Genomic DNA, 25,463 nt, shown 5'->3' with positions numbered 1-25,463 from the left:
CTGAATTTAAACCTCAGCATGTCGACAGGCTCTGAAGGACCCTGGTAATGAGCAATTCACTTGATTCAGGTGTGTTGCATGTGAGAAAAAAAAAAATATTAAAACCAGAGAGAAATAGAGTTGGGAGTGTTATGCAAGGCAAGGTTATTTATATAGCACTTTTCAGTAACAAGACGATTCAAAGTGCTCTCAAGTCAGGGTTTGAATTTATTCTTTGCATTTGACAAAGCTACGGAAACACAATAAGTGAAGACCCATCTAATTCGAAAAGTATAAATGCCTGAATACCAATGTGACTGTTAAAGAACAACAGAGGTAAGATTTGTACCTTCAATGGAACTGAAATGCCATCAAACTGATTACTTAAAGAAAGAAAGATGCATCTCAGCTTGCATTAGAAGGTCTGGCGTTTCTATGGCTTTCTACCCACATATTAGAGTTGATCTGTATTGTTACAGCAGATAATTGGGTTGAAAAACACCACAAAATATGCCCAATATTGTTTTTTATACCTGCACAATGAAAATCAATACCTCGCAACCCATCCTCCTACCTCTTAATATAGCAGCAAATGAGCATCACTCGGCTAAACTCTGATTCTCTCCAGCCTCCATCACTTCTGTTTCTCTGTCTATCCTGACCCGACGCGCTTCATTCTTCTTCCACATTTATTTTTTTATTTTTTTTAAACCCCATCATCACAACAGAACACATCTCCAGCAGAAAAAACAAAATCTGTTTCTCCCCTGCTTCCCTCCTGTTGTGATTGAAAGAGACTAATTAGATTTTGCATGAATAAAAAAGTCACTCACCTGATTCACAGGCAAACGTCTTGGAGGTGTCATCACAAAAGATGATCGCGACGGCATGCTTCTTCGTCTCCCGTGGCATCCGCGTCACGTTCTTGATGTTATGGAGCTCGGTGATCTACAAAAGTCAGAGAGAGCAGAAGCAGCAGCAGCAGCACATGAATGAACACTGCAGCCATAACAGCACGACTTAATTGGTATCCTCCGCAGCTTTGCTGAAAGTGCAGCGGTACTTAGTGACGATGATGTAGAGTTGTAAACTTAGACATAGGAGGTGAAACTAAACAACAGATCATAGTAAACAAGCTGCGGAGGCTCCAAAAAAAAAGCTCGTTTAAACAGGAAGAAATCACACAAGCCCGACATCTTCTCTACCGTATAATGTCTGAATTGCAGCTGCAGAAGTTAAAGCTTGCCGTGTTCACCGCGTTGTTGTGCGTCTCCTTGAAAACGCTATTCCAGTTAATACAGAGGAAAGCAACCGTAAGAATCTAAATCACTTTACCAGGTGGCTTAGAGCGAAAGAAAAAAAAAGAGAAGATAACATTTTATTGAATATCACCAGCGTTCACTGGCCATTTTATTCAACAGCCTTCCTGCTATTCACTCTCTCCAGCAGATAAGGCCCATTACATTAATGTAGTCTATTGTGTGCTAACTATAGGCCCCTTGCCAAACTGTTACAAATGAATTAGCTGGGCTCATTGCCCATACAGTAAAGCTTGACTGTTAAAGGTTAAAGACCCTACTGCACACACACCATATTTGGACTACAGATTTCTTTGTTCGATGGGGTGACATGTAATGAATTTCTCTCTACAGTCAAGCTGTAGGTAACTTGTGCTCAACATTCAGGTCCAGCTGAGGGATTTCCACAAGTCTCTCAGGTTTATATTTTGCACCTGAAGCTATGCCTCTGTCTGCTCTGTCCCATCCACATGTACTCAGCATAAACTGCTCCGACTAGAAACATGGTTTGTGATTCTGAGGACTTATATGAACTGTGTTTTATTTATTTACTTTTATTTTTTTTCTTGCGGTTAAATAGTGATACAACAGCTCCGATGAATTTCAAAAACAAGAATGTGGTGCATTAGTTTGAAGTTATTGTGGATTTTCACTGATCCATAAGTCTGGAGGTGTGTTTGGCATCAGTGCCCAGTTTCCACACTTGATTGTGTTTAAATTTCAAATGCACAGCCGTGGATTTGATGTGAAGGTGAATAATTTCGAGGCTAACCCTCCTTCATTAGGCAATATATTCTATGCAGTGAAAATGCCCCATAGCATAATACTGCCTCCATTGTGTTTGACAGTTGTTACAGTGTTCTTTGTTTTAATGCTCCACATTGACTCCTCTGAGCATACTTCTTGTCACCGTAGCCCAAAAGCTCCTTAGTCTCATCTGAACAGAAATACTTTCTTCAGAAGTCGGTTGAATTTTCCATATGAACAGCAGCAAATTTTCATTGAGGTTGAAGGTGTTGGTTTGAGCTTTATCCTTGTTTACTATAGTTGATGATGTAAGACCTAGAGAAGGGGGAAAGTGAAGCTAATGCACAAGCAGTTTCAAGTTCATGGCAGCATTGAGACTTGGTGGTTTCTGATTTATCCGTTAATACTGTGGTTAAAACATACAGTTGGGTGACCCAGGGTGTTTTTTTTTTAAACAAAGGTATTGGTATCATCTTGAGATCTAAAACTGTTTCAAAACTTTTCTCAATCCAAACTCCTTATGCATTGTGATAAAGACCAAATAAGGCCCTTTGTGTTTTACTTAGTCAGGTCAATTGCCGTCCAAAGTATGAAGAATAAAACAAACCGTTCAACAGTAGCAGAGGATGTTTAACAAGTCAAACATCTGAGAAAATATTTCCTGTATTTCTTCCTCTAGCTCCTGTTCTTCAGCAATCTGTTTCCTGTGTTTCAATGATTTCCTTGTGGTTTCAAGGGCAGAAATCTTGTACAACACATAAGTGTATTATTCTTAGTATTTAGTGACTATGCAGTTAAATAGTTGCTCACAAGGGCTTTTATTGGCAATTGTTGTACATGTAAGGGTCTTATTCCTACTTCAGAGCAAGCTTTGGCAATCCCTTTCAATAACTATCTCACAAAAAATTTAAGAATACAAGCAACTGATATTTTGGAAACTCTTTATCAATAATCAGTACACAACTGTCAAACTCTGACATTCTTGCTTTGATTTTAATCGTGACTATAGAGTTTGCATTGTGTTTTTGTGGCTGTGTGGGTTTTCCATACATGTCAGGTGAATTGGCATTTCTGAACTCACCTTACAAGTGAGTTTCAGAATGTCTCCAGTGACTGTGTTGGCCCTGTGATGGACCAGTGACCTGTCCAGGGTTACCATGTCTCTTGGATAACCTCCAGAATGATTAATGTTGCGCAGCAGCATCCTACTGGGTGTTTTTGGGCTGTGGGATTTCAATGTCAGCTGTGTGAAAAAAAACAACAGGGCCAGATCCCAGGATCTGCAGGCACCTTTTATTTCTAACATTAAAAAAAGCCTAGAAAATAACATCTTTCGCCAGCCTTTTTTAAATCTATCCATCTATCATATATATATGTATGTATATATATATATATATATATATATATATATATATATATATATATATATATATATATATATATATATATATATATATAAGGGTGACAAAGGTGTCCATAGTGGGGCCAGGGCCCCATTTGTGGCCCCTGGACTGATTTTTTGCGGCCCCCAACTGCAATTCAAAAATGATTTGGTCCACAAGCAGGGCTAGTTGATGCAGATGGATTTTTATTTTTAATTAGAGTGAAATTATTACAGACAAATTAAAATCTTCTTGTAATAGAGAATGTTAGGTACAACACAAAGTATTCTTTTTTAATTACCACACTTTTTGCATTCTATTTAGTTTCATAGCAAATGGGACCCCATCGATACTCAAAAGTAGGCTTTGGTGCACAAAAATCTGCTTTTAACTAATGGCTAAATACAGCAAGTGTTTAAAATTAAAGGGTGACCCAAATCCTGTTTTTAATGCAGAGAACAGACAAACATTTTTTTTCGTTTGAGAAAATTGGTCATCATTTAATGATGACCAATTTGTTTAATTAAAATATTGCATGGCCATATTTTGTGGAGCAAGTGAAAAAAAATTCCATTACAATTTAAAAGGTAATTCATTTTTATGAACTATGTTTCTTGCCCCTCGAATGCTTTTGACTTGACAATACTGGCCCATGTGACAAATGGTTTGGACACCCCAGCTCTAGAGCATTGCCTGCAAGTTAAAAAAGCACCAATTATTCAATAATTAGTTTAAAAGTTGTGGGATTGTTTATGATTGGGTATTTGATTATTGCCGTTTGTTAAATATTTTTTGTTACTGGTGATAAAGCTACATTGAGTTTGTAGAGTTACATATAGATAGAATTACATATGGAATTAGCTGCTTTTCATTGACTTCACAGACAAAGAAACAGATAAGAGGAACTAAAAAGGAAAATAATAAACTTGAACACAAGCCTTCAAAAGCCACAAATACACACTCCTAATAGCTATGTCTCTAAAGCTGTTGTCATAATGTATCCTAACTTGCCTTGTATGTTTTCATTTAAAACAAAACACTTATCGTGGTTGTAAACATTTAAAAATTAAGAAAATTTGGTAAAAAATCAACTTCTATTACATATGTGAAGTATGCATTTCATTAATTATGCTATCATGTCACATTATATTGAGTTTGAATTAGGATCAGGGGTACTGGTGCATAAGAAGTAAGTTGTTTTTGGCCACCTTGTTTTCTTCTTCTTTGTTTTCCTTTCCCCATCCTTAATGACAGCCTGACCATTTCGGTCTGAAAGTTAAAAGCTTTATATCCTCATTTGAGTGCCCTCGAGTGCTAAAATAAATATTGGCTAATTTACACAGAAGGCAGGACAAGCATAAGGGTGTCCATATGTGCTCTTGGCACCAGGACACCCTAGGTCGCAGTTCAATGATCGACTTTGTTGTCGTTTCATCTGACCTGCGGCCGCATGTCTTGGACACTCGGGTGAAGAGAGGGGCGGAGCTCTCCACCGACCACTACCTGGTGGTGAGTTGGCTCCGATGGCGGGGGAGGAAGCCGGTCCGACCGGGCAGGCCCAAACGCACTGTGAGGGTTTGCTGGGAACGTCTGGCGGAGTCCCCTGTGAGGCGGAGCTTTAACTCCCACCTCCGGGAGAACTTTAAACACGTCCCGAGGGAGGCGGGGGACATTGAGTCTGAATGGACCATGTTCCACGCCTCTATTGCTGAGGCGGCTAGTCGGAGCTGTGGCCGCAAGGTTGTCGGTGCATGTCGTGGCGGCAACCCTCGAACCCGCTGGTGGACACCAGCGGTGAGGGAAGCCGTCAAGCTGAAGAAGGAGTCCTACCAGGCTTTTTTGGCCTGTGGGACTCCGGAAGCAGCTGATGTGTACCGGCAGTCGAAGCGGCAGGCGGCTCGGCTGGTCGCCGAGGCAAAAACTCGGGCGTGGGAAGAGTTCGGAGAGGCCATGGAGAAAGACTTCCGTACGGCTTCGAAGCGATTCTGGTCCACCATCCGGCGTCTCAGGAGGGGGAAGCAGTGCAGTACCAACACTGTTTACAGTGGGGGTGGTGTGCTGCTGACCTCGACTCGGGACGTCGTGCGTCGGTGGGCGGAATACTTCGAAGACCTCCTTAATCCCACCAACACGTCTTCCATTGAGGAAGCAGAGCCTGAGGACTCTGGGTCGGGTTCTCCCATCTCTGGTGCTGAGGTTGCCGAGGTTGTTAAAAAGCTCCTCGGTGGCAAGGCTCCGGGGGTGGATGAGATTCGCCCTGAGTACCTTAAGGCTCTGGATGTTGTGGGGCTGTGTTGGTTAACGCGGCTCTGCAACATTGCGTGGACATCGGGGGCAGTTCCCCTGGATTGGCAGACTGGGGTGGTGGTCCCCCTATTTAAAAAGGGGGACCGGAGGGTGTGTTCCAACTACAGAGGAATCACACTCTTAAGCCTCCCTGGTAAGGTCTATTCAGGGGTTCTGGAAAGGAGGGTCCGTCGGATAGTCGAATCTCGGATTCAGGAAGAGCAGTGTGGTTTTCGTCCTGGCCGTGGAACACTGGACCAGCTCTACACCCTCAGCAGGATTCTTGAGGGGGCATGGGAGTTTGCCCAACCAGTCTACATGTGCTTTGTGGATCTGGAGAAGGCATTCGACCGTGTCCCCCGGGGGATCCTGTGGGGGGTACTCCGGGAGTATGGAGTACCGGACCCTTTAATAAGGGCTGTCAGGTCTCTGTACGACCGGTGTCAGAGTCTGGTCCGCATTGCCGGCAGTAAGTCGGACTCGTTTCCGGTGAGAGTTGGACTCCGCCAAGGCTGCCCTTTGTCACCGATTCTGTTCATAACTTTTATGGACAGAATTTCTAGGCGCAGCCAAGGTGTTGAGGGGATCCGCTTTGGTGGCCTTAGGATTGCGTCTCTGCTATTCGCGGATGACGTGGTCCTATTGGCTTCATCAGGGTGTGATCTACAGCTCTCACTGGAGCGGTTCGCAGCCGAGTGCGAAGCGGCCGGGATGAAAATCAGTGCCTCCAAATCCGAGACCATGGTCTTGAACCGGAAAAGGGTAGAGTGCCTTCTCCGGGTTGGGGAGGATGTCCTGCCCCTAGTGGAGGAGTTCAAGTATCTTGGGGTCTTGTTCACGAATGAGGGGAAGATGGAGCGGGAGATCGACAGGCGGATTGGTGCAGCGTCTGCTGTGAAGCGGGCGCTGTACCGATCCGTTGTGGTGAAGAGAGAGCTGAGCCAAAAGGCGAAGCTCTCGATTTACCGGTCGATCTACGTTCCTACCCTCATCTATGGTCACGAGCTTTGGGTCGTGACCGAAAGAACGAGATCCCGGATACAAGCGGCTGAAATGAGTTTTCTCCGTAGTGTGTCTGGGCTCTCCCTTAGAGATAGGGTGAGGAGCTCAGTCATCCGGGGAGGACTCAGAGTAGAGCCGCTGCTCCTCCACGTCGAGAGGAGCCAGTTGAGGTGGCTCGGGCATCTGGTCAGGATGCCTCCTGGACGCCTCCCTGGAGAGGTGTTCCGGGCACGTCCCACCGGGAGGAGACCCAGGGGAAGACCCAGGACACGCTGGAGGGACTATGTCTCCCGGCTGGCCTGGGAACGCCTTGGGATTCCTCCTGAGGAGCTGGCCCAAGTGGCTGGGGAGAGGGACGTCTGGGCCTCCCTACTGAAGCTGCTACCCCCGCGACCCGACCCCGGATAAGCGGAAGACGACGGACGGACGGACGGACGGACGGACGGACGGACGGCAGGACAATTTTGACGGTAGTGGCAGCTACTAGGCATTTGGTATGCTGAGGTCTAGATCTCCTTCTTCAATGCAAAGAGAAAGTCCACAGTGCAGCATCAGATAGAGTATTTATTCTTAGGCCACTGCTACATCATTTCTGTAGCGGCGGTGCATATGTGCGGTTTGTGGGCTTTCTATGAATTGCAACGCTTGTATTACAGAATGTTTTACAACTCTGAGGTGCCTAGGCTTACCCAAAGATCCCAAGTATCAAATATGTGGAGAGACAATTTAGGAATAATTTTCACTTAAAGCTGCACATCCTCATGCAACAGAGAAATGCTAGACAGAAACATCAAAGCTGTGAGAGAGCATTTTTGAAAGTTTTAAATGACATTTTTATCTCCCTGAGCGCCGCACAGCGGCAGCCCACTGCTCCCTCAGGGAGGGGTTAAATGCAGAGGACAAATTTCATTAGAATGTATGTTGCAATGATAATAAAGACGATTATATGTTATGTTTTGCTGTGAATTCAGCAATATTAATGCTTGCAGACCACAGTGTTTGTTTTGATATGGTCAACCAAACTATCCTCCTTAATGCTCATCTTTCATGTGGCATCCCTCAGTGATCAATTCTTGGAGCTGTGCTATTTGCCCTTGATGTTCTCCATTTGGAGATGTTAAGAATGATGTTAAGAATGATTGTACAGTGAAGGCATTTCTTTGCACTGGCTGCCTGTGCATTTTAGACTTCAGTTGAAGATTTCTCTGTTCAGTTTTCCTTAAATTGGCAAGTCACCTCAGGGATCCTTTAATTTTACGTTCTCCAACTAGATCACTGAAGGCTGTGATTGGTTTTCGTTCTCAGGTCACAGTTGAAGCAAAACAGAGACTCAACATTTGCAGTAGCAGCTTCTTAACTATAGAATAAACAATTAAATCATGTTTAAAAAACCCATTTTGTGTCAACTGGCTTTTAAATCTGTCCAAACTGATGTGATTTAATGTTTATTGTCTTATGATATTCTAGAAGTTGTCCAGCCGTTTGGTCAACTACATGACTGGACTTGCGATACACAATAGTGTGAACTTATAAACTTATAAACCAGTTAGGATCAGGAGACAAAGCTAATAACAGCTTAACAGAATAAGACAACACTTGCTGTATGACTGTATATGTTTAACTACATAAGAAAACAGTTAAACTCATTTGATCACTATGTGAATGTGAGCTTTTGTTAATCCTTACTAACCCTCTTTTCTGAGGTTACTTTATATTATGTTTCCAAGTTGCCATTACCAGTTAATTACATGTGGAGATATTGTGTTTCGTTTTTTTTTTTTTTTTACTTTTTCTGTATAGCCATGAACATGTTAGGTAGGATTCAGCCTCTAGAGATCATTATGTCTCAAAATATTAAAAGGCACAGCTCAACAACTATGGTACTGTATATCTAGGACCTAACCCCAACTAAACCCTACTTTACTCCTTAAAACCACAAATATGCAGACCTATCCACATTTGCTCCAAAACAGCTCGACATTACTGCACTTGCTGGCTCACACCAGAGCTCGGGAAAGCACAATAAATGCAGCATGCCTCAAAAACAACTCTTCAGGAAGCTAAAAATATTTCCCAAAATATGCAGGACCTTTCTTACAGCATGGACCACTGGTCCATGCAGAGAGCATTGCTAGGAGGAGGGAGAGAGAGACAGAGAGAAGAACTGGGCGAGATAAAGAGGGAAATAAGAAAGAAAAATGTGAATGGAAAAAAAATCTAATCCTCTTTGTGTTGATTGTGTAAGTCAGCTACCAATGTAGCCTATTTCCCCACCCAAAGCACTGCAGCGCTGAATGAAGCCCTCAGACGGGACCTTGCGAGATCATGGTGGCAATGCATTACCAGGTGCAGCGGTGCATGCGCACGCCCATCGCTCACTACAGAGCTGGGTGTATGCGACGCCTCTGAGAGCGGGGCGGTTAACAGCCACACAGGTTGCTTCATGTGACAGGATGATGTAGTGGGCAGAGATATGCCTAATTCACAATACATGACTGATACTACGGCGGCAAATGGTGCGAACAGAGTGGATCAAAACATCAATCTAGTTGGTGCCTGCATCAACAGATAAATACAGACTGAAAATAAAACCGGGAAGAAAACCTCACCAATTTGCCTCATTATCACAAGAAAGTAGAGGGAACTAAATTGCCTCTCGAACTACAGCCATAAAGTTTACTTTGCACTCCTATTATCTTCACTTATCTCCTCTCATTAGGATAAAACATTGTTCATGGTGCTGCGCCTTTTAAAACCATCTCCACTTACCGGGATAATGAATCATAATTGGTGCATTTCAAGGGGCTTAGGAGGTGTGCAGAGAGATATTATACAGAGGATTACTACTTTCCAAAGAAAGAGAAAAGGCCCAAAGGACAAGATAAAGTTGCAAAATGCACCTCAGTAGATTGTTAACTTCTTCATCTGAGACCAGAGGACAGAACTTATAATGCAAAGATGAAAACAGGGCTCTTATCACATGATTAAAAAAAGCTTAGAGCTCCGTGAAATGCATTTGTGTTCAGAATAATAAAAAAACAGTCATACATCAATAATCAAATTAACCACTGTATTTGATAGAAAACACATTTCTATATAGTATATAATTTACTAGTAGGTGTAGTAGAGTAACAGAAAACTACCCGACCCAACAGTCATAACATGTATGCTGCTGATTCTGCTATTAAATCCTTAATTATAAGGCATGCCTTTAAAATAACAGCAGCCTGGAGATCAACTTGTGGGATCGTTTATTCTGTTAAAAACCCAGGTGGCCCTTATTTAAGGAGGAAGCCAGCAAATGCTGCACATGCTGATTCTAGTTCATTAAGAACTGAACATTGGAGTAAAATGAGTCATCTCAGATGTTTTTTTGGAGAAGTAGTGCACCGTATTTTACGGACTATAAGAGGCACTAGTTTCACAGTTTTGCCGATCCTGCGACTTATATTCAGGCGTGACTTATATATTAAAGTTAAATGGTAATTCATATTGACCAGTAAGAAACCAAGGAGTAAACATAACTGTCTAAACCCACAGGAGGGCTCACTAGGCTTGTGAAAACTATCCTTCTCCTGTACCACTTAAAAATTAATTGAAAAATTAACTTATAGACAACAAAGACTGAACTCATGTTTGTACGTTGTTTCACTGTTTCAGTCTACATTCAAGGAGGGGAGCGTTGCAAGGTGCCGCTCAAAGGGCCCAGACCGCGACAGAACCCTGTTATAGGGCTGTCCATGAGGCTAATAACAGCTAGCGCTAGCTTACAGGTCCGTTGTCCGGGCGGGTTACAAGTTGCCTGATGCATGTGAGCTTATGTTGCTCTGAAACATCCGTGTCGTACTGTTAGCTTAGCACTTAGCACCGTTACGCTCACAGTCTAATAACGGGCCGTTACGCTGAAATGCGCTGGGTAAAACCTTTCTGGTTGGAGCTGCTAATTTACCCCATTCATCCACCCAAGTATGTTCCATGTCCGGTTGTGGATGGTGCTGTGTAATCTAATAAATTGGTTTATCAGATTAAATGGCAGTTTTTAGTCTTTGATTGTGTGAAATAAATGTCTAAATAAATGTGTATAGTCCGGTACGACAAATAAGTTGTTTTTCCTCTTTATAACGCATTCTTTGACGATGTGACATGCATTCCCGAGCAATTTATAGTCTGAAAAATACAGTGCTTTGATTAAAAAAGTTGAATGGGGGGAAAGAAAAATCAATTAATAAGTGCAGTACGTACAATACAGGTAGGACACTAAACTGAAATGATCTAAAATGCTTTAAAATTTAAAGGAAATATATATATATTTTTAAAACACAAAATTATAGCTATGTTTACATGGACAAAAGTAATCGGAATAAATGGCTGATCGGAATAAAAGTGTGTCATGTAAACAAGCCAATCGGAATATTATGATCGGATTAAGGTTAATCGGAATGAAACTGTAATCTGAATGACGGGTGGTTTATGCCGACTGACAATCCGATTAACGTGCATGTAAACGCTCGTCAGGCTCAAATCATTCCGAATGTGGCAAACATACCCGAGTGCGCATATGCGCCCGACGTAAATGTGACATATTTTTGCGTTAGCGAGTGGCGGAAATATGTCGGCAACCAAAACTGTCGGGACTCCCGATACAACCATTCTGTTTGAAAAAAAAAAAAAAAGAGCTCAAAATGGTTGCTTACTCAGTAACATTTCAGCCTGGGCACTTGGAAGACAAACAAACTCGTATAATACTGCTTTGTTTACTATTTTTGTAGTCTAGCAAAGACGCAAGTACTTCAAGTACTTCTTTCAGTCCGAATACATTTTAATGCAATCAGGAAATTTTGTGCATGTAAACATACAGGGGTTGGACAATGAAACTGAAACACCTCTCATTTTAGTGTGGGAGATTTCATGGCTAAATTGGACCAACCTGGTGGCCAATCTTCCTTAATTGCACATTGAACCAATAAGAGCAGAGTGTGAAGGTCCAATTAGCAGGGTAAGAGCACAGTTTTTCTCAAAATATTGCAATGCACACAACATTATGGGTGACATACCAGAGTTCAAAAGAGAACAAATTGTTGGTGCAAGTCTTGCTGGCGCATCTGTGACCAAGACAGCAAGTCTTTGTGATATATCAAGAGCCACGGTATCCAGGGTAATGTCAGCATACCACCAAGAAGGACGAACCACATCCAACAGGATTAATTGTGGACACAAGAGGAAGCTGTCTAAAAGGGATGTTCAGGTGCTAACCCGGATTGTATCCAAAAAACATAAAACCACGGCTCCCCAAATCACGGCAGAATTAAATGTGCACCTCAACTCTGCTGTTTCCACCAAAACTGTCCGTCGGGAGCTCCACAGGGTTAATATACACGGCCGTGCTGCTATAGCCAAACCTTTGGTCACTCGTGCCAATGCCAAACGTCGGTTTCAATGGTGCAAGGAGCGCAAATCTTGGGCTGTGGACAATTTGAAACATGTATTGTTCTCTGATAAGTCCACCTTTACTGTTTTCCCCACATCCGGGAGAGTTACGGTGTGGAGAAGCCCCAAAGAAGCGTACCACCCAGACTGTTGCATGCCCAGAGTGAAGCATGGGGGTGGGTCAGTGATGGTTTGGGCTGCCATGTCATGGCATTCCCTTGGCCCCATACTTGTGCTAGATGGGCGCGTCACTGCCAAGGACTACCGAACCATTCTGGAGGACCATGTGCATCCAATGGTTCAAACATTGTATCCTGAAGAAGGTGCCGTGTATCAGGCTGACAATGCACCAATACACATAGCAAGACTGGTGAAAGATTGGTTTGATGAACATGAAAGTGAAGTTGAACATCTCCCATGGGCTGCACAGTCATAGATATCCATAATAAAGGCTAGATGTCTCGTCCGCGCTGCTGGCCAATGGGGGTCGACGTCCGCACGTGGCGGCCATCTTGCCACAGGCTGCTCGCTCATTCGTAACATTGTGTTTCAATGGCGCATGTACTTAAATAACCATAACTTCCTCAATTGTCTAACGATTCTCAAACTGTTTGGTTTGTTAAACAAAACTCAGACATGTAGTTATGACACTGCACACTTATGAATAATTATAACCATGGAATTTCATATAAAAAGAACATTGAATAGAACATACAGGTGCAATAAATATACAAATGCACAAGGTATTTATGTTAAATCAATATATGCTATTAAAACTCAATGGCAACATGAGATATATATATATATATATATATATATATATATATATATATATATATGTGTGTATATGTGTGTGTGTGTGTGTGTGTGTGTATATATTATATATACATATATATATATAAACACTTTTATTAGGGTGTGATTAATTATTCCACAGTTCTAATTTATTTATATTTACATACATACTTTTATAATATGAATATTACTGTTATAATAAAATATGAAATACTGACAAAAAAGGCTTATTGTGTGGCAACCTCTTGGTGTAGAAGCATAATCCAGGTTTCAAATTAAAGGTAACACTTTGAAGTTTCATGTAGACTATTCGGATTATATATCAGGAGTAATTACACAAAAGTTCCTATTTTTAAACCATTGTAAAAGTGACATTTATTTGCTATTAAAATTGGTACAATAGTCCCATTCACAAGTATATATAGATGTAGCATGTTGAAATCCCCACCTACACTACTGTGATGGTATACACATGGAAGACAGAGATTTAAAAAATGACCCAAAAAACATAGCTTGGCTAATGCCCTTTGAAAAGGACGTTTTATTGAGCTTCTGTTGCATGTTGTTGCTCTGTAAGCTAAGGTTAGTTATTTTGGCAATGTGGTGCAGCCTTAACTTAAAAAACAAGGACACAACCAACGTTAACAGCGTATGGAGGTGGCTGTCTATGCCATACTGTGTTTCTCCGATGTGCTCTCTGAGCACAAACACATCCTCTGACCCTATCCTCTTCCGTACAATGTACACGACCTCTAGCACTTTGATAGGCTGTGATCGTCTGGTACATGAGGTCTGACGAATGACCCACTCTGCTGTCCTGACCACATCACTGTGCCTTCTGATGGAATCACCAGATTTCCATTGTTTTTTAACTTCAGCAGGTGGTAGCTTTGGTCCTTGATGGCAGATGCAGCATCTGTTACCAAGCTGGCACGGCAGACATCACAGGACAGCTTCTTCAGAGCCCGTCGCTCAACAAATCCTGAAATAAGAGTTGGTATATTAAAATAATTTATAATAACCATGGGGAAATTAGGGGAACATTTATCTTTTTGGACCATTGGGAGATTGATTTCCCTCAAATTTACACCAAAGAGTAATTGTCATACAATCGTTATTGGTGTCAGTAAAACCTATATAATTGACCAGTGGTCTCAGCCTTGATAACTTGCGCAAGTAGCCGTGATGCGCAACTATGCTGCATGATTAAGTTATTTTTCAACAAGAAAATCTGCAATTTTGACATGTTCATGCATCAAGAATTATAGCCACGTTCATAACGTTTGTAAGAAACCAAACTGTTTGTAAATCCGTCAAGAATTCAATGAGATAAGAGTATTTGTGTTCGTGCTGATCACTCACCTTACATTAGGTACCACAGAGCACGCCAGAAAGCTTGCCTGAGGCAAGATGGCCGCCGGTGATGACGTTTGAGACTCCGCCGTAAGACATCTAGCCTTTATTATGGATATCTATGTGCACAGTCACCAGATCTAAATATTATTGAGCCACTTTGGGGTGTTTTGGAGGAGCGAGTCAGGAAACATTTTCCTCCACCAGCATCACGTCGTGACCTGGCCACTATCCTGCAAGAAGAATGGCTTAAAATCCCTCTGACCACTGTGCAGGACTTGTATATGTCATTCCCAAGACAAATTGGCGCTGTATTGGTCGCAAAAGGAGGCCCTACACCATACAAATAAATTATTGTGGTCTAAAACCAGGTGTTTCAGTTTCATTGTCCAACCCCTGTAGCTTATCATTACAATAGATCAGAAATATATGTTGGGTGTCAGAACCGCAGACAGGGTTTGCTGTAAAAGATGCTGTAAAGCATGATATAGGGTTGTTTCTCATACTATAGAGTCTGTCATATTTAGTGCATGCCAGGCATTATGGAGGCAATTTGAATAGATCATAATACTTAAAAAGGTTGTAAACTGAAGAGGAATTGCCCTTGAATTGCATGCTTGAACAGGACAACAACTCTCAAACCACCAGTAAATAAGCAGCATCTTGGTTTTAAACAAACAAGAAGTATAATATAGAGACACCAGATGAATTCAACAGAAAACGTGGGTTTAAATCCAACATGACGTACGGGTGGTCAGTCGTACTCCAGTCATGTTGAGGTGGAAGACCGATGTCAGATATTAGTCAACCCGATGCAACATCCATGTGAAACAATTAAACTATGGTTTATGCAGCTACATATCACTTCAGTTATTTACAGGAAAGCTACATTTTTGAGCATATTTCCATTCACATTGTTAAGAAACATTAAGACATGGCTATAGTGAGCAGCTTAATATTTCCCCCCCTATTTTTTGCAGCATTAGTTGTGTTCTTCATCTTTTGCTTTGGAACAGAGTGAGCAGGGTTTCATTTTAGAGTGAATAAAAATATACACTAATAAAAGGATTTGGAACCCATTTCAAACACATAGCAGGGAAGTATGTAGCTTCAACTATAGATATAATATTTTTGCTAGATTGTAGGGAACAGGATTTCTTCTTTCTGGTTTTCTATCAACTAATCTTAAGCTCAAATGCTATTCATTTGTTGGCAAGGAGGTCTCGGCTGATGTTATCACTTGAGGCTAATTAATTTCAGCAGTTTGCCAAATTGCAAAATGAAACTCTTGGCTGTTGCCTGGTAATTATGCTCTGCATGTCTATGTCAGAAGCATTTAGACTTTTGCCAGAGGCAGCTGCCTGAGGAGCTTTCTGTACTTGAGAAGACGGAGAGGAAAGACAAGCATCAACATTCAACGTCCTATTAGTACCACCTGAACCCACGGTCTGCTGCAGGGAAGCAGATACTGGCATTATTAGCATGGACTCAAATAGAGATGGCTATCTAATGATGGCAAAGCACAAAAGGTCAGGGCATTTCAAAATCAATAAAAAACATACTTTGTAGAACATCAATACCTAATTTCATGGCTATGTAATTGCTACATGATGCAGCTTCCTGATTATTGAATGCACGGCACACATCAGCATCATCAGCATAATAGACTTCGCCACTCAAAACAAAACTGTATATTTGAACGCCTCGGCTCAATAAAGTATGGTTTGCACGCCATTCAAAAACAATCGATAAAGGAGCATATAACTCCAGATGGCATGATTTACATACTTTATACTACAGTTGTTAAGATCCAGCTAATTCTTTCGACTGATTAATAATACAGAGCCATTCAGAAGCCAGGAACAGCCATATGTGCAGTTACTAATTTTTATGTGCTTCGTCTCAATATGATCGGCTGGGTAATCATTTTTGTTTTAGATAATCAAACCAGCTTTATCATATAATAAGAGAAATTGTGAATCTGTGACAACTAAATAGCGTAATCCTTTTTTCTAAAAAAAAAAAAAAGAAGAAGAGTAGCTTTGTTATGTCAAGATTTGCACATAAATAAACCACTATCACAACTAAACAAGTTGTATTATATTAAGTTTATGCATAATTAGTTTCAATCATACTTTCTTTTTCTTCTATTTTTCTTCTTAATCTGGTATTTTTTGGATTTCGATATATAAATTAGTTTACACCAAAATATGTTTAATATTGTTGTATATGAAAATGATAATACAAATTTGAATAGTCTTGTGTTAGGCTAATCTCCATTTTTAAGTAAAGCAAATATTATTTTAAATTCTAGAAATTGTCTGATGTCTAGGTGCCTTCCAGTACATTATATTATCATTGTGTTATCATTGAAAATATTAAATAATTTCAGCAATTCCAAACCAAAATTGAAACTTGTATATTACGCATAATCATTAAAAAACAGAATGATATTTTTCAAGTATTTAAACCTCTTCCTTTAATTATCGGCCTCCAGCTTATAAAAAACTCAAACCTTTCTTCCTTAGGGAATTTGTATATCACAAAAGACCTGTTTTGAATGAAAATATTTTTGTCGTACTGAAATGTTGTGTTGTGGCCTACAAAATCACAAGGGAGACTGGTGACTTGACAGTCGTCAAGCAGACAAACATTCAAGAAGCCATTTCTCCACAGAGTACCATAACCGAGCATATTAGGAAAAGTTGAGCGTAGGGAAAAAATTAATTTTCTACAACCTAAATACTTACAAGCAACAGGGAAAACAGCAGCTTTGAAGAAATTGTTAAAAAGTCACAGGCAGAACTTGAAGAGTTCCTTCAAATACCAAAAAAAAATCCAAATGTAAGTAGTGCTAATTTATTAATATCCTACATATTGTTGTAAATTGTATTTAAGTTGTGTGTACCAGGGCTTACTTATCGCTATAGGACAGGGGTCTGAAACCCTGACCCTGACCTGACCCACTGGGTCCTCAGGACCTACTGTCCTACATGATTCAGGTGTTTTCCTGCCTCCACACACCTGACCTAAATACATTTTTGACTAACAGGCCTCTGCAAGCCCTTGATGGCTGCTGAGGATTTCACACAATCATTTGATGCAGGTGTGCTGGAGCAGACACATCTAAAACATGCAGGACAGTGGGTCGTGAGGATCAGGGTTGAAGACGGCCTGCTTTAGGATCTTTCTTTAGAAGGTCAGGCATATCTTAGTCGGATCAAAGGCCGGCCCTTATTCGGATGAAATGCTGGTTTTGGATGAGGCGGGAACTGAGTTTAAGATAGGCTTAGGCATATACCAAAAACAGTTAAATAAATTAATTGCCGTCCATATAATGTCCTAATAAAATCTGTTTTACCTTGGTATAAGAACACTGGGTGACCAAAAGTCTTGTTTTAACCCGATATTTCCGCTTTTTATGCTCTGTCTGGGGGATCCAGAGGGGATTCATAAATTAATGAAAATGTCAGGGTTTAATCATTTTAAACAGTACCAATAGGTGTGCATTTAGATTGACTGGTGCAATATGTAAAATAAGACAGCTTTCCTTTTGTGAGACGTCGTCCCTGAGCTGCTGCCTTGTGGGTGGTTCTTCTCTCCTCACAGACAAAACAGCATGGCAGCGCTGGTAGCTCTGCTGCGTTTTACAAGTTTTTAAAGAGCAAGTGTAGCTTTAACAATGAACTGCAAAATAAATTTCCCTCATACTGTCCTTGTCCTGGTGAATGGGTGGCACAGTGCTTGGTGTGCAAAGCTGGCATGTGCTGTTGTGGCAGGAGAAAGGTGCCATAGGTCTCATCGGTCACATGAACACAGAAAAAGATAAAAGGGCTGTGTGAGATGACTGAGTTTGTTACACCAGGGAAAATTGTTAGGATGCACCAGAAGTGGATCAAATGTTTTGAGATTGGCAAAAAGGCATAACATGTTGCTCAGAATTACAGAAGATCGCACAGTTGGTCTTTGCACTTCCCTTAAACACGGTGCAAATGTTAAGAGGGATTTCTCACTGATGCAGAGCCAGAGGACCAAGGAGAGGACGCAGCTTTCTGTTGACTCACTGAAGGGGATTCTGCTGGTGGAGTATAATTTCAAAGACACTTCTTGCAAAGACCTTCTTATTTATTTCTTGAGCAACTAAAAACTGATATGCAGAATAGAATAGAAATGACCTTTATTTTCCCTCAGTGGGGAAATTCACGTGTACCGGCAGCAACGTAAAAGGCAAATGGAAGCATGCCGATACACACAGAAGGTAAGAAATATAAATACCAAAAATAAGAATGATATAACGTAAAACTTGCAAAACAAGAAAAACAATACTGTTCAATTATTAGTTGTTAAAATAACATGTTAAAAAGACCAAAGAAGTGTGAAACTGAGCAGGTTGATCTCAAGAAATGTGCAAACATGTATGTTTATTTATGCATAAAATACACCGACAGATTAAAAGAATGAAAAAGACGGCAAAGTCAGATGAATTCTGCAGCAACATATGGAGACAAGGAGGATGAAGATGAAAACGACATACATTTTTGTTAGTTAAATGTCTGTGAGATTGCTGTTTTTTTTTATTTTTACTACACTGAAAAGAAAAGAAACTTGTTTTCTCAGATTTTTGCAGATTGTTGTTTGTTCACTTGTCTAATATGACTCGAAAAGTCACTTATTATTGTTAAATGATCATTTTCAAATACAGAAATTGTTTTTTTTATACTTGTTGACTTATGAAAGCCTATCTGAAGCTTGTTATTTAACTATTCTTTCTAACCACACAGAACAGGCATACTTTAAATATGTTTTAAATTATAAGCCTTCTTTAAGCAAACCAAGTATCATTAAAGTGTCCTCTTTTCTGCAAATTAAAATATGGTCACCCAAATTTAAATATTACTTAGATAGAAAGGGTATGCTGGAGTTTTATTTATCTAAAACTATGATGTGACCGGGGTAAGAGAAAAACAATAAGACAAAAAAGGGGATACTGAAAATGGATTAAATGAAGTTGATGATGCTCTTACCTTGTGGAAACTCCTGAAATAGGCTGCCTTTTCATCAGGATACTTTTCTAACCGTCTGGGTCCTTTACTTGAGGCCTTTTTAAATACCAGCCAACACCTCCTGAAGATCTGACAAAGAATAACATTGACACAGTTACACGAGTACAGCTTGTCTAGAAAGAAGCAATGCATAATGGTTTCAGAAAAAAACACTAGAAAGCAAAAAGAAAATGTAGGCTAAACATCCACAAAGGATGACCTGGAAGAAAGAAAAGCGCATATGTCCTTTTTTATTGTTATGTACAGGTTGCACGAAAATGAAAAGCATATAAGGAGCAATTAAATTCTGTTAAAAAAACTAAAGTAAATTATTTTACAATGATAAAGTTATATAGCCTACGTACCAAATTACTTATTCGCATACATTGTAAATAGTTAAGCGCAGAGATAAGAGAGCATACTCAATTTTCTACAACTTAAATACTTAAACTGTTCACAGGAAGCATAATTCTGTTTAAAATAAACCAAACAATGATATCACATCAAGCAAAAGCTCAATATATATTTTTGCAGTATATTTTTTTCAACTCCAAGTTATGTTTGTTCCTGTGACAGAAAATTTTGCATCAGGACATCTACATATCCAACCACAGTCATCATCATCATCATCATCATCATCATCATCATCATCATCATCATCATCATCATCATCAACATGTGCAATGTTGTAATGCCAAAGAGCTGCTAGGATTTACTATCTGATAGACTATTCCAAATGCCATTCATTAATAAGCATCTCAAACTATATTTGACCTGTTAAGGGGACTTTCATTTCCTTTAGAGGGGTCATTTCATGCAAAAATCCACTTTTAAAACCCTAAAGTCTTATGGAGTGCAGAAAAGTTGAACACAGTCTGTCCAGGAGCTTCATAGATATCTTTATATTTTTTTTTGCATCATTACATTCAGTCTTCACTGTTTTGTACAATGTTATTTTTTTTTTTTTTAACAATCAGGTCACAGAATTTGCTGCATAGCTCTTAAACAAGGTCATGGACTTCCAGCTAACTAACTTTGCGAATCCACCATTTTTATTTGTTGGAGCGATTTTGTAGTACAAGCTGAAGGATGCCGGAACTACAAGTGGGTAAGTCAAAATGTTTGGTTGTTGGGTGTATTAACCCATACATTTCATTACAACCTTCCCCCAGCGCCCTACAAAAATGACCCAACGGGGTGAAGTGAAACGCTCGGCGACCTGGAGGGGAGCAGGGTGCTTAGAACCTCTTTTAGATTTAAAGAGACAGTACCAAAACAAGTTGCTCTCAGAACCGAAATTAACAGGTAATTCAAAGCATCGCAGTTTCACTTTATATATAGATCACAACAAATGATTTCAATGTGAAAAGGAAAAACTGAAAAGCCCAATATGTCCCTTTTAAGGCGCATATTGCACCTAGGTTTTTGTGGATAAGATGCTAAAACCCACAATAGTGGAGTCCACTTGATCATACAATTTGGCTCTATGTTGCCTTTCTTTTGCAATTATAATCCAGTCAACAAGAGCAGAATACAGTGTTTTCATTACAGTTGTGTAAAATGGTGTGAACATACATAGAGGATGCAAAATGTCCTTATAGGGGCTGGTTTAACGAGTGTTTTCCCCCTTCGATAATTACTTGTGTATGGAAATATAGAACAAGCTTAAATAAAAGAGTCAACAGTAATTCCATAGGCTGTCGAACGCCCCCTTCATTATGCGATTCATGTTTAAAAGTTGACATTTGTAGGGCTGTGATAAATGACATAATTAGGCTGAACAGTAGTACAACTAAATCTTATTTTAAGCTCTCTAACCTCGCTTCAGAGGAACGGTCCTGATCAGGTTTAATTGAAGCTGACTGGAAACGAAAGACAACAAACCCCCAGCTGTCACAAGACTCAGGACTAACATGTTGCCGGAGCCTGACTGGTGCACAGACATGACATAACCTTTTCCCTGCGGAGCACCCACCTCTTCAAAACAAGGATGAAATAACCAAAACAGCTCTAACCTGACACACAGAGACGGTGATTCAGAAGAGGTGTTTTTAAGGCTTTTCTGTGCCACTCTGGGGCTTTCGCTGCAACACAGCAGCAAATTCTGACAGCGGTTGTAGACTGGGAGAGAATTGTCAAAATCCTGTTGAACGCAGAATAAGGCCATTCTTCATTGTTATTTTTTTTTTTTTTTGCTTTGTTGCGGCAACGTAGGGTAAATTTCAATATTTATATAGCCATAAATTAATATGCTCGATGTATTATTTTTTTTTCAGCTCTGTATTTACTTTTTCACTTCAACGCTGCCTTAGGGTTCATCTGTTATCGTGCCAGTACGGCCATCATTAGACTCTGCTTTCTACACTGAAGGAGGGAAAAAAAACTAATAGAGAAATTGTTTTAAAGCCAGAAATCTGTGTATACGTGTCCAAAGTGTTTCAAAATAGGCAATTTAAACCTAAAAGCTTTGGAGAAAATGCACTTTGTACAAGCGTAACGACTTTATAACTTAGCCTGAACCTGAGGGAATGGATTTCCATTTTTGGCGCTCTGCTGCAACCGCAGTCTCTGTCTGGCATGATGCAATGGGCAGTCATGCACAGAAATGCACACACATCAACAGAACGTCGCACAGCTGCCCTTTCCGACCCTGAAGATTACTGTACTTTAGTAATTATTAGACCGGTCTGGCCCATATTCTGTGGCTGACACCATTGCAGGCGGGTGCACCGTTTGTAGGTCTACTTCAAGATCAAACCATAAATAGGACACCAAACACTGGAAATAGGTCGGTTTCCGATTTCAAGGTACACTGCAGTTATAACCTGTTGTAGTTTCTATAGGGCAACATTTTTGCATTATACCAGTCTTCAGGTTTAAATTATTTTCAATGAGATGCTGCAGTCAGCAATGGGAGAAGGAAAATAACTTGCCCTTCACACACATGGTGCTGCAAGCAACTTTGGTCATATAAAGTCAGCTATGTATTATTATTATTTTTTTCAAAAGTTGTCCTACAGGGAAAAATATCAGAGGAGCTCGTTTTAGGGTAACACAGGCATGTAAGTCAAGTTGTATAAGGTAGCAGAATAATCTGTGGTGTTAGTGAACCTGCATTTAAGTTCAGCCTTTGACACAGTGCATTATTTTAGTGTCACTTCAGACACTAAACACTAAACTGACATTCTGATTTGTGCACCAGATTACTTGACTCAAATATTGTTGGACACTTTACTTTCTGCATACATATTTGGGGCCGACTTCTGATGAAATGTGCAGTTTGAACCATATGTCAAAAGAGTTGTGCATTCCTTTTTCAATCAGTCAGGGAATATTAGTAAACTGAAAGCTGGTAAATTCAATACTTAGATGAAAATGGTCATTCTTGTCAGTAAAACTTCTGTGGATCACCTGAAGCTTGTCCAAAATGCAACAGCAAGGCTTCTGGCCAGAACCCTCCTGACAGTGTCACCTTTATTGATCACTCTGCACTGGCTCCCTGTTCAACATAAAATGGGTTTAAGGTTCTGGATTAGACTTCTAAAGGGTCACCTGGTGACACACCTTCATAAACCTCTGATCTGCACTGGCAGTATGTCACCACCATGACTCAGGACTGCACAAAATCTCACACATTTTTTGTTTTCTTCATCGTCCCAGTATGCAATACGCATTACATGAAGATATACGAGGTATTGCAATAACAAGTAAATTATTATTTAAGGACCATGCATTCAGACTATGACAGACACATATTTTGTGACACTTGTTTAATGCATCAAATTAAAATGTGCTGTTGAGGGCATTGGTCATTAGGAAATTACACCTATGGTTCAATGACAAAACAGGAGATGTCGACCAGAAGCAACTTAGATAATAAAACCTTGTTGTTTAGACTGAAATATTGAATTACATTTTTCCCTCCAGCAGCTAGATAGACTAAATATTTACCTTATTTAATTAAGCTTTAATTGGTAACATGTGTGTCGGTAAAATCAGCAGCCTACTAAAGGGTAGATACCCAGGAAGAAAACCCAGCTAAATACACAGCATCATTTTTGCATCGTTTCAATAAGCTGCATTTTTTTTTAAACAAGCAACTAGTTCCTGAAGACAACCTTTATGCTTAAGGTAACCTCAAATCCATGCATGCTAAATACCTTTTGTGCATTGATCAAGATAATTCACATTCCTGAGTGATGTCCAGTCCCATTTAATTTCCTACTGTAGCACCGTTCTGAGGCACTGATCAATGTGCAGAGCTCTTTAGTCAGTCACATTTATGAAACACATTAGCTGTTCCATTTTATTATTCCCACAGAGTCAACCGAAGCAGAACAGCACACTTGAGAGGCAGAATAACTATGAATGCCGCTGACCAACGGTCCTCTGTGGTTGCCTATCTTTAATAGTAGAAGCCTTCTATTTCCTGGTGGAGACAGTCGCTATCACTCTGTCTGATGTATGATTGCCCGGGGCTGCATGGTTGTGCTGGGAAACCATGGCCTGACGATTAATTTGTTTACCCAGCTGGTGTACTCTATAAAAGGCCCACTGAGTTGAACTTGGCACTTTGCAGTAAATGAGTAAAGTGGATCCCGAGGTCCTTATCGGCCTGCCTTAATGGGTCTCAATTCTAGTTAGGTGTTGCACGGGCGCATTACTAACAGCACATAACAGAAATAGCTTGTAGCATACCGTTTACTTTCTTCTAATGTACTGCCAATAATTCTCTCCTTAGTTATAAAGGCTCCAAAAAAAAATTTTATTTATCTTTGCTCTAGATCTTACAAAAATAAAATGCACCAAACCTGCTTATTTGATGGAAGCACACATAGGTGAATCTCTTATGGCCGAAGCCACATTTAAAACTGCCAAATTAAAAGTAGCCGCAATTCCCTTTGGGGGGGCGGTGGTGGGGTGGGGGGATGGGGGGGGGGGGGGTGCTGGAGTCAAAGCAATGCTCGATGCCTGAAAAGTAATTCAGCCAAGGAGTGCTCAGATTAAGTAACAATACAGCGGCACAAAAGCTGAGATAGCTTCTGCATAATAAGAACAAGGGAGTATGAATAGGAAGGACTTAATTTTACTTGTTCCACGGTTGCAAGTGCTTTGTCAGTGCAGCCCTATTCTCCAGCTGGTGGCTGGGTCCTATTCAGTGACACTTCTACACTGATTGTAATTACACAGAGGAAAAAGGAGACTCTTTATTGGGTTGGTGTGCCTCAAGATGCCACAAGGGTGAAGAACGCGCCGTTTGGCTATGCAAGCCAATTTACCAGTACAAGAGAGAGACAATGAAACGACAGAGAGAAAGTAAATCTACCAGATTAAATTCTTCTTTAAGTTTTTCTCTCCAGTCACATATCTGCCTCTAACAACGGTTTTATACTTGTGGATAAACACATACGGTGTCCATCACCTCCAAGACACTGTCAAATAAAATCACCAAAAAATCAAAGCGACCTTTGAACTTGAGCAACTGGGAAAATTCAAAGGTGGCCTGGTGATCTCTTTTTCAGTCTCTAAATCGATTAGACTTCAAATGCTGGAAAGTTGGGGTTATAGGGCTTGGTGTCAATTTGGCGTGAAGGCACAGAAGATGTCTTCCAAAAGTTGTGGCAGTATTTAATTTTACTATGGTCATCAAACAAAGCTGCATATTCATCGTCAGATTGGTAAAGATACGTTTAATTGCTTTTGTTCTTGCTTTTAAAGTATATTTCTTGTTAACGTTTGTCTGTCTCCTATTTCCTTTGTGTACCGGCATTATTTACTATACAGTCTTGTGTTTGATGGAGTAACAGCAGTGAGTCTGATTCACAGGTGGAAACAATCAGTCCACCATTAGGACGCTACTACACACTTCGATATGCAGCTGCGTTTGTTCGCCGTTTATCGGTTTATGTTTAGTCGAATAAAACTCTAAGACTTTTTATTTGCAGAACTTCTTTATACATTTCAAAACCTGAAAGTATCAAAGCGAGAATGTGTTGCTGCATTCAAAACTCTCGCAAATGTGACACTTCAGATGTAAGAGAAGAAGAGGCACAAACTAAAATCTGAAAAGACGTCTACTTGAAGTAGCCATAAAAACATGAAAGCACAGAAGGTAGAGGGACAAACAAGAAGGACAAAAAGCAGTGTTGATT

General features: G+C 40.3%; 1 protein-coding gene across 1 annotated transcript in view; it reads right to left on the bottom strand.

The window, feature by feature from the left end:
- Positions 1–25,463, bottom strand: part of dok6 (docking protein 6) — an 89,058-nt gene that overhangs the window by 26,717 nt on the left and 36,878 nt on the right. Inside the window, exons 2-3 of the mRNA XM_021313446.2 lie at positions 19,294–19,401; positions 813–927 (exon numbers count right to left, since the gene is read on the bottom strand). Coding sequence (XP_021169121.1) covers positions 813–927; positions 19,294–19,401 — 223 coding nt within the window. The remainder of the gene's footprint in view (positions 1–812; positions 928–19,293; positions 19,402–25,463) is intronic.

Source organism: Fundulus heteroclitus, chromosome 21 (genome assembly GCF_011125445.2).
Source record: "Fundulus heteroclitus isolate FHET01 chromosome 21, MU-UCD_Fhet_4.1, whole genome shotgun sequence".
Classification (NCBI taxonomy): domain Eukaryota; kingdom Metazoa; phylum Chordata; class Actinopteri; order Cyprinodontiformes; family Fundulidae; genus Fundulus; species Fundulus heteroclitus.
The sequence above is the reverse complement of the archived record's forward strand: the minus strand, read 5'-3'. Positions and strand labels throughout refer to the sequence as shown.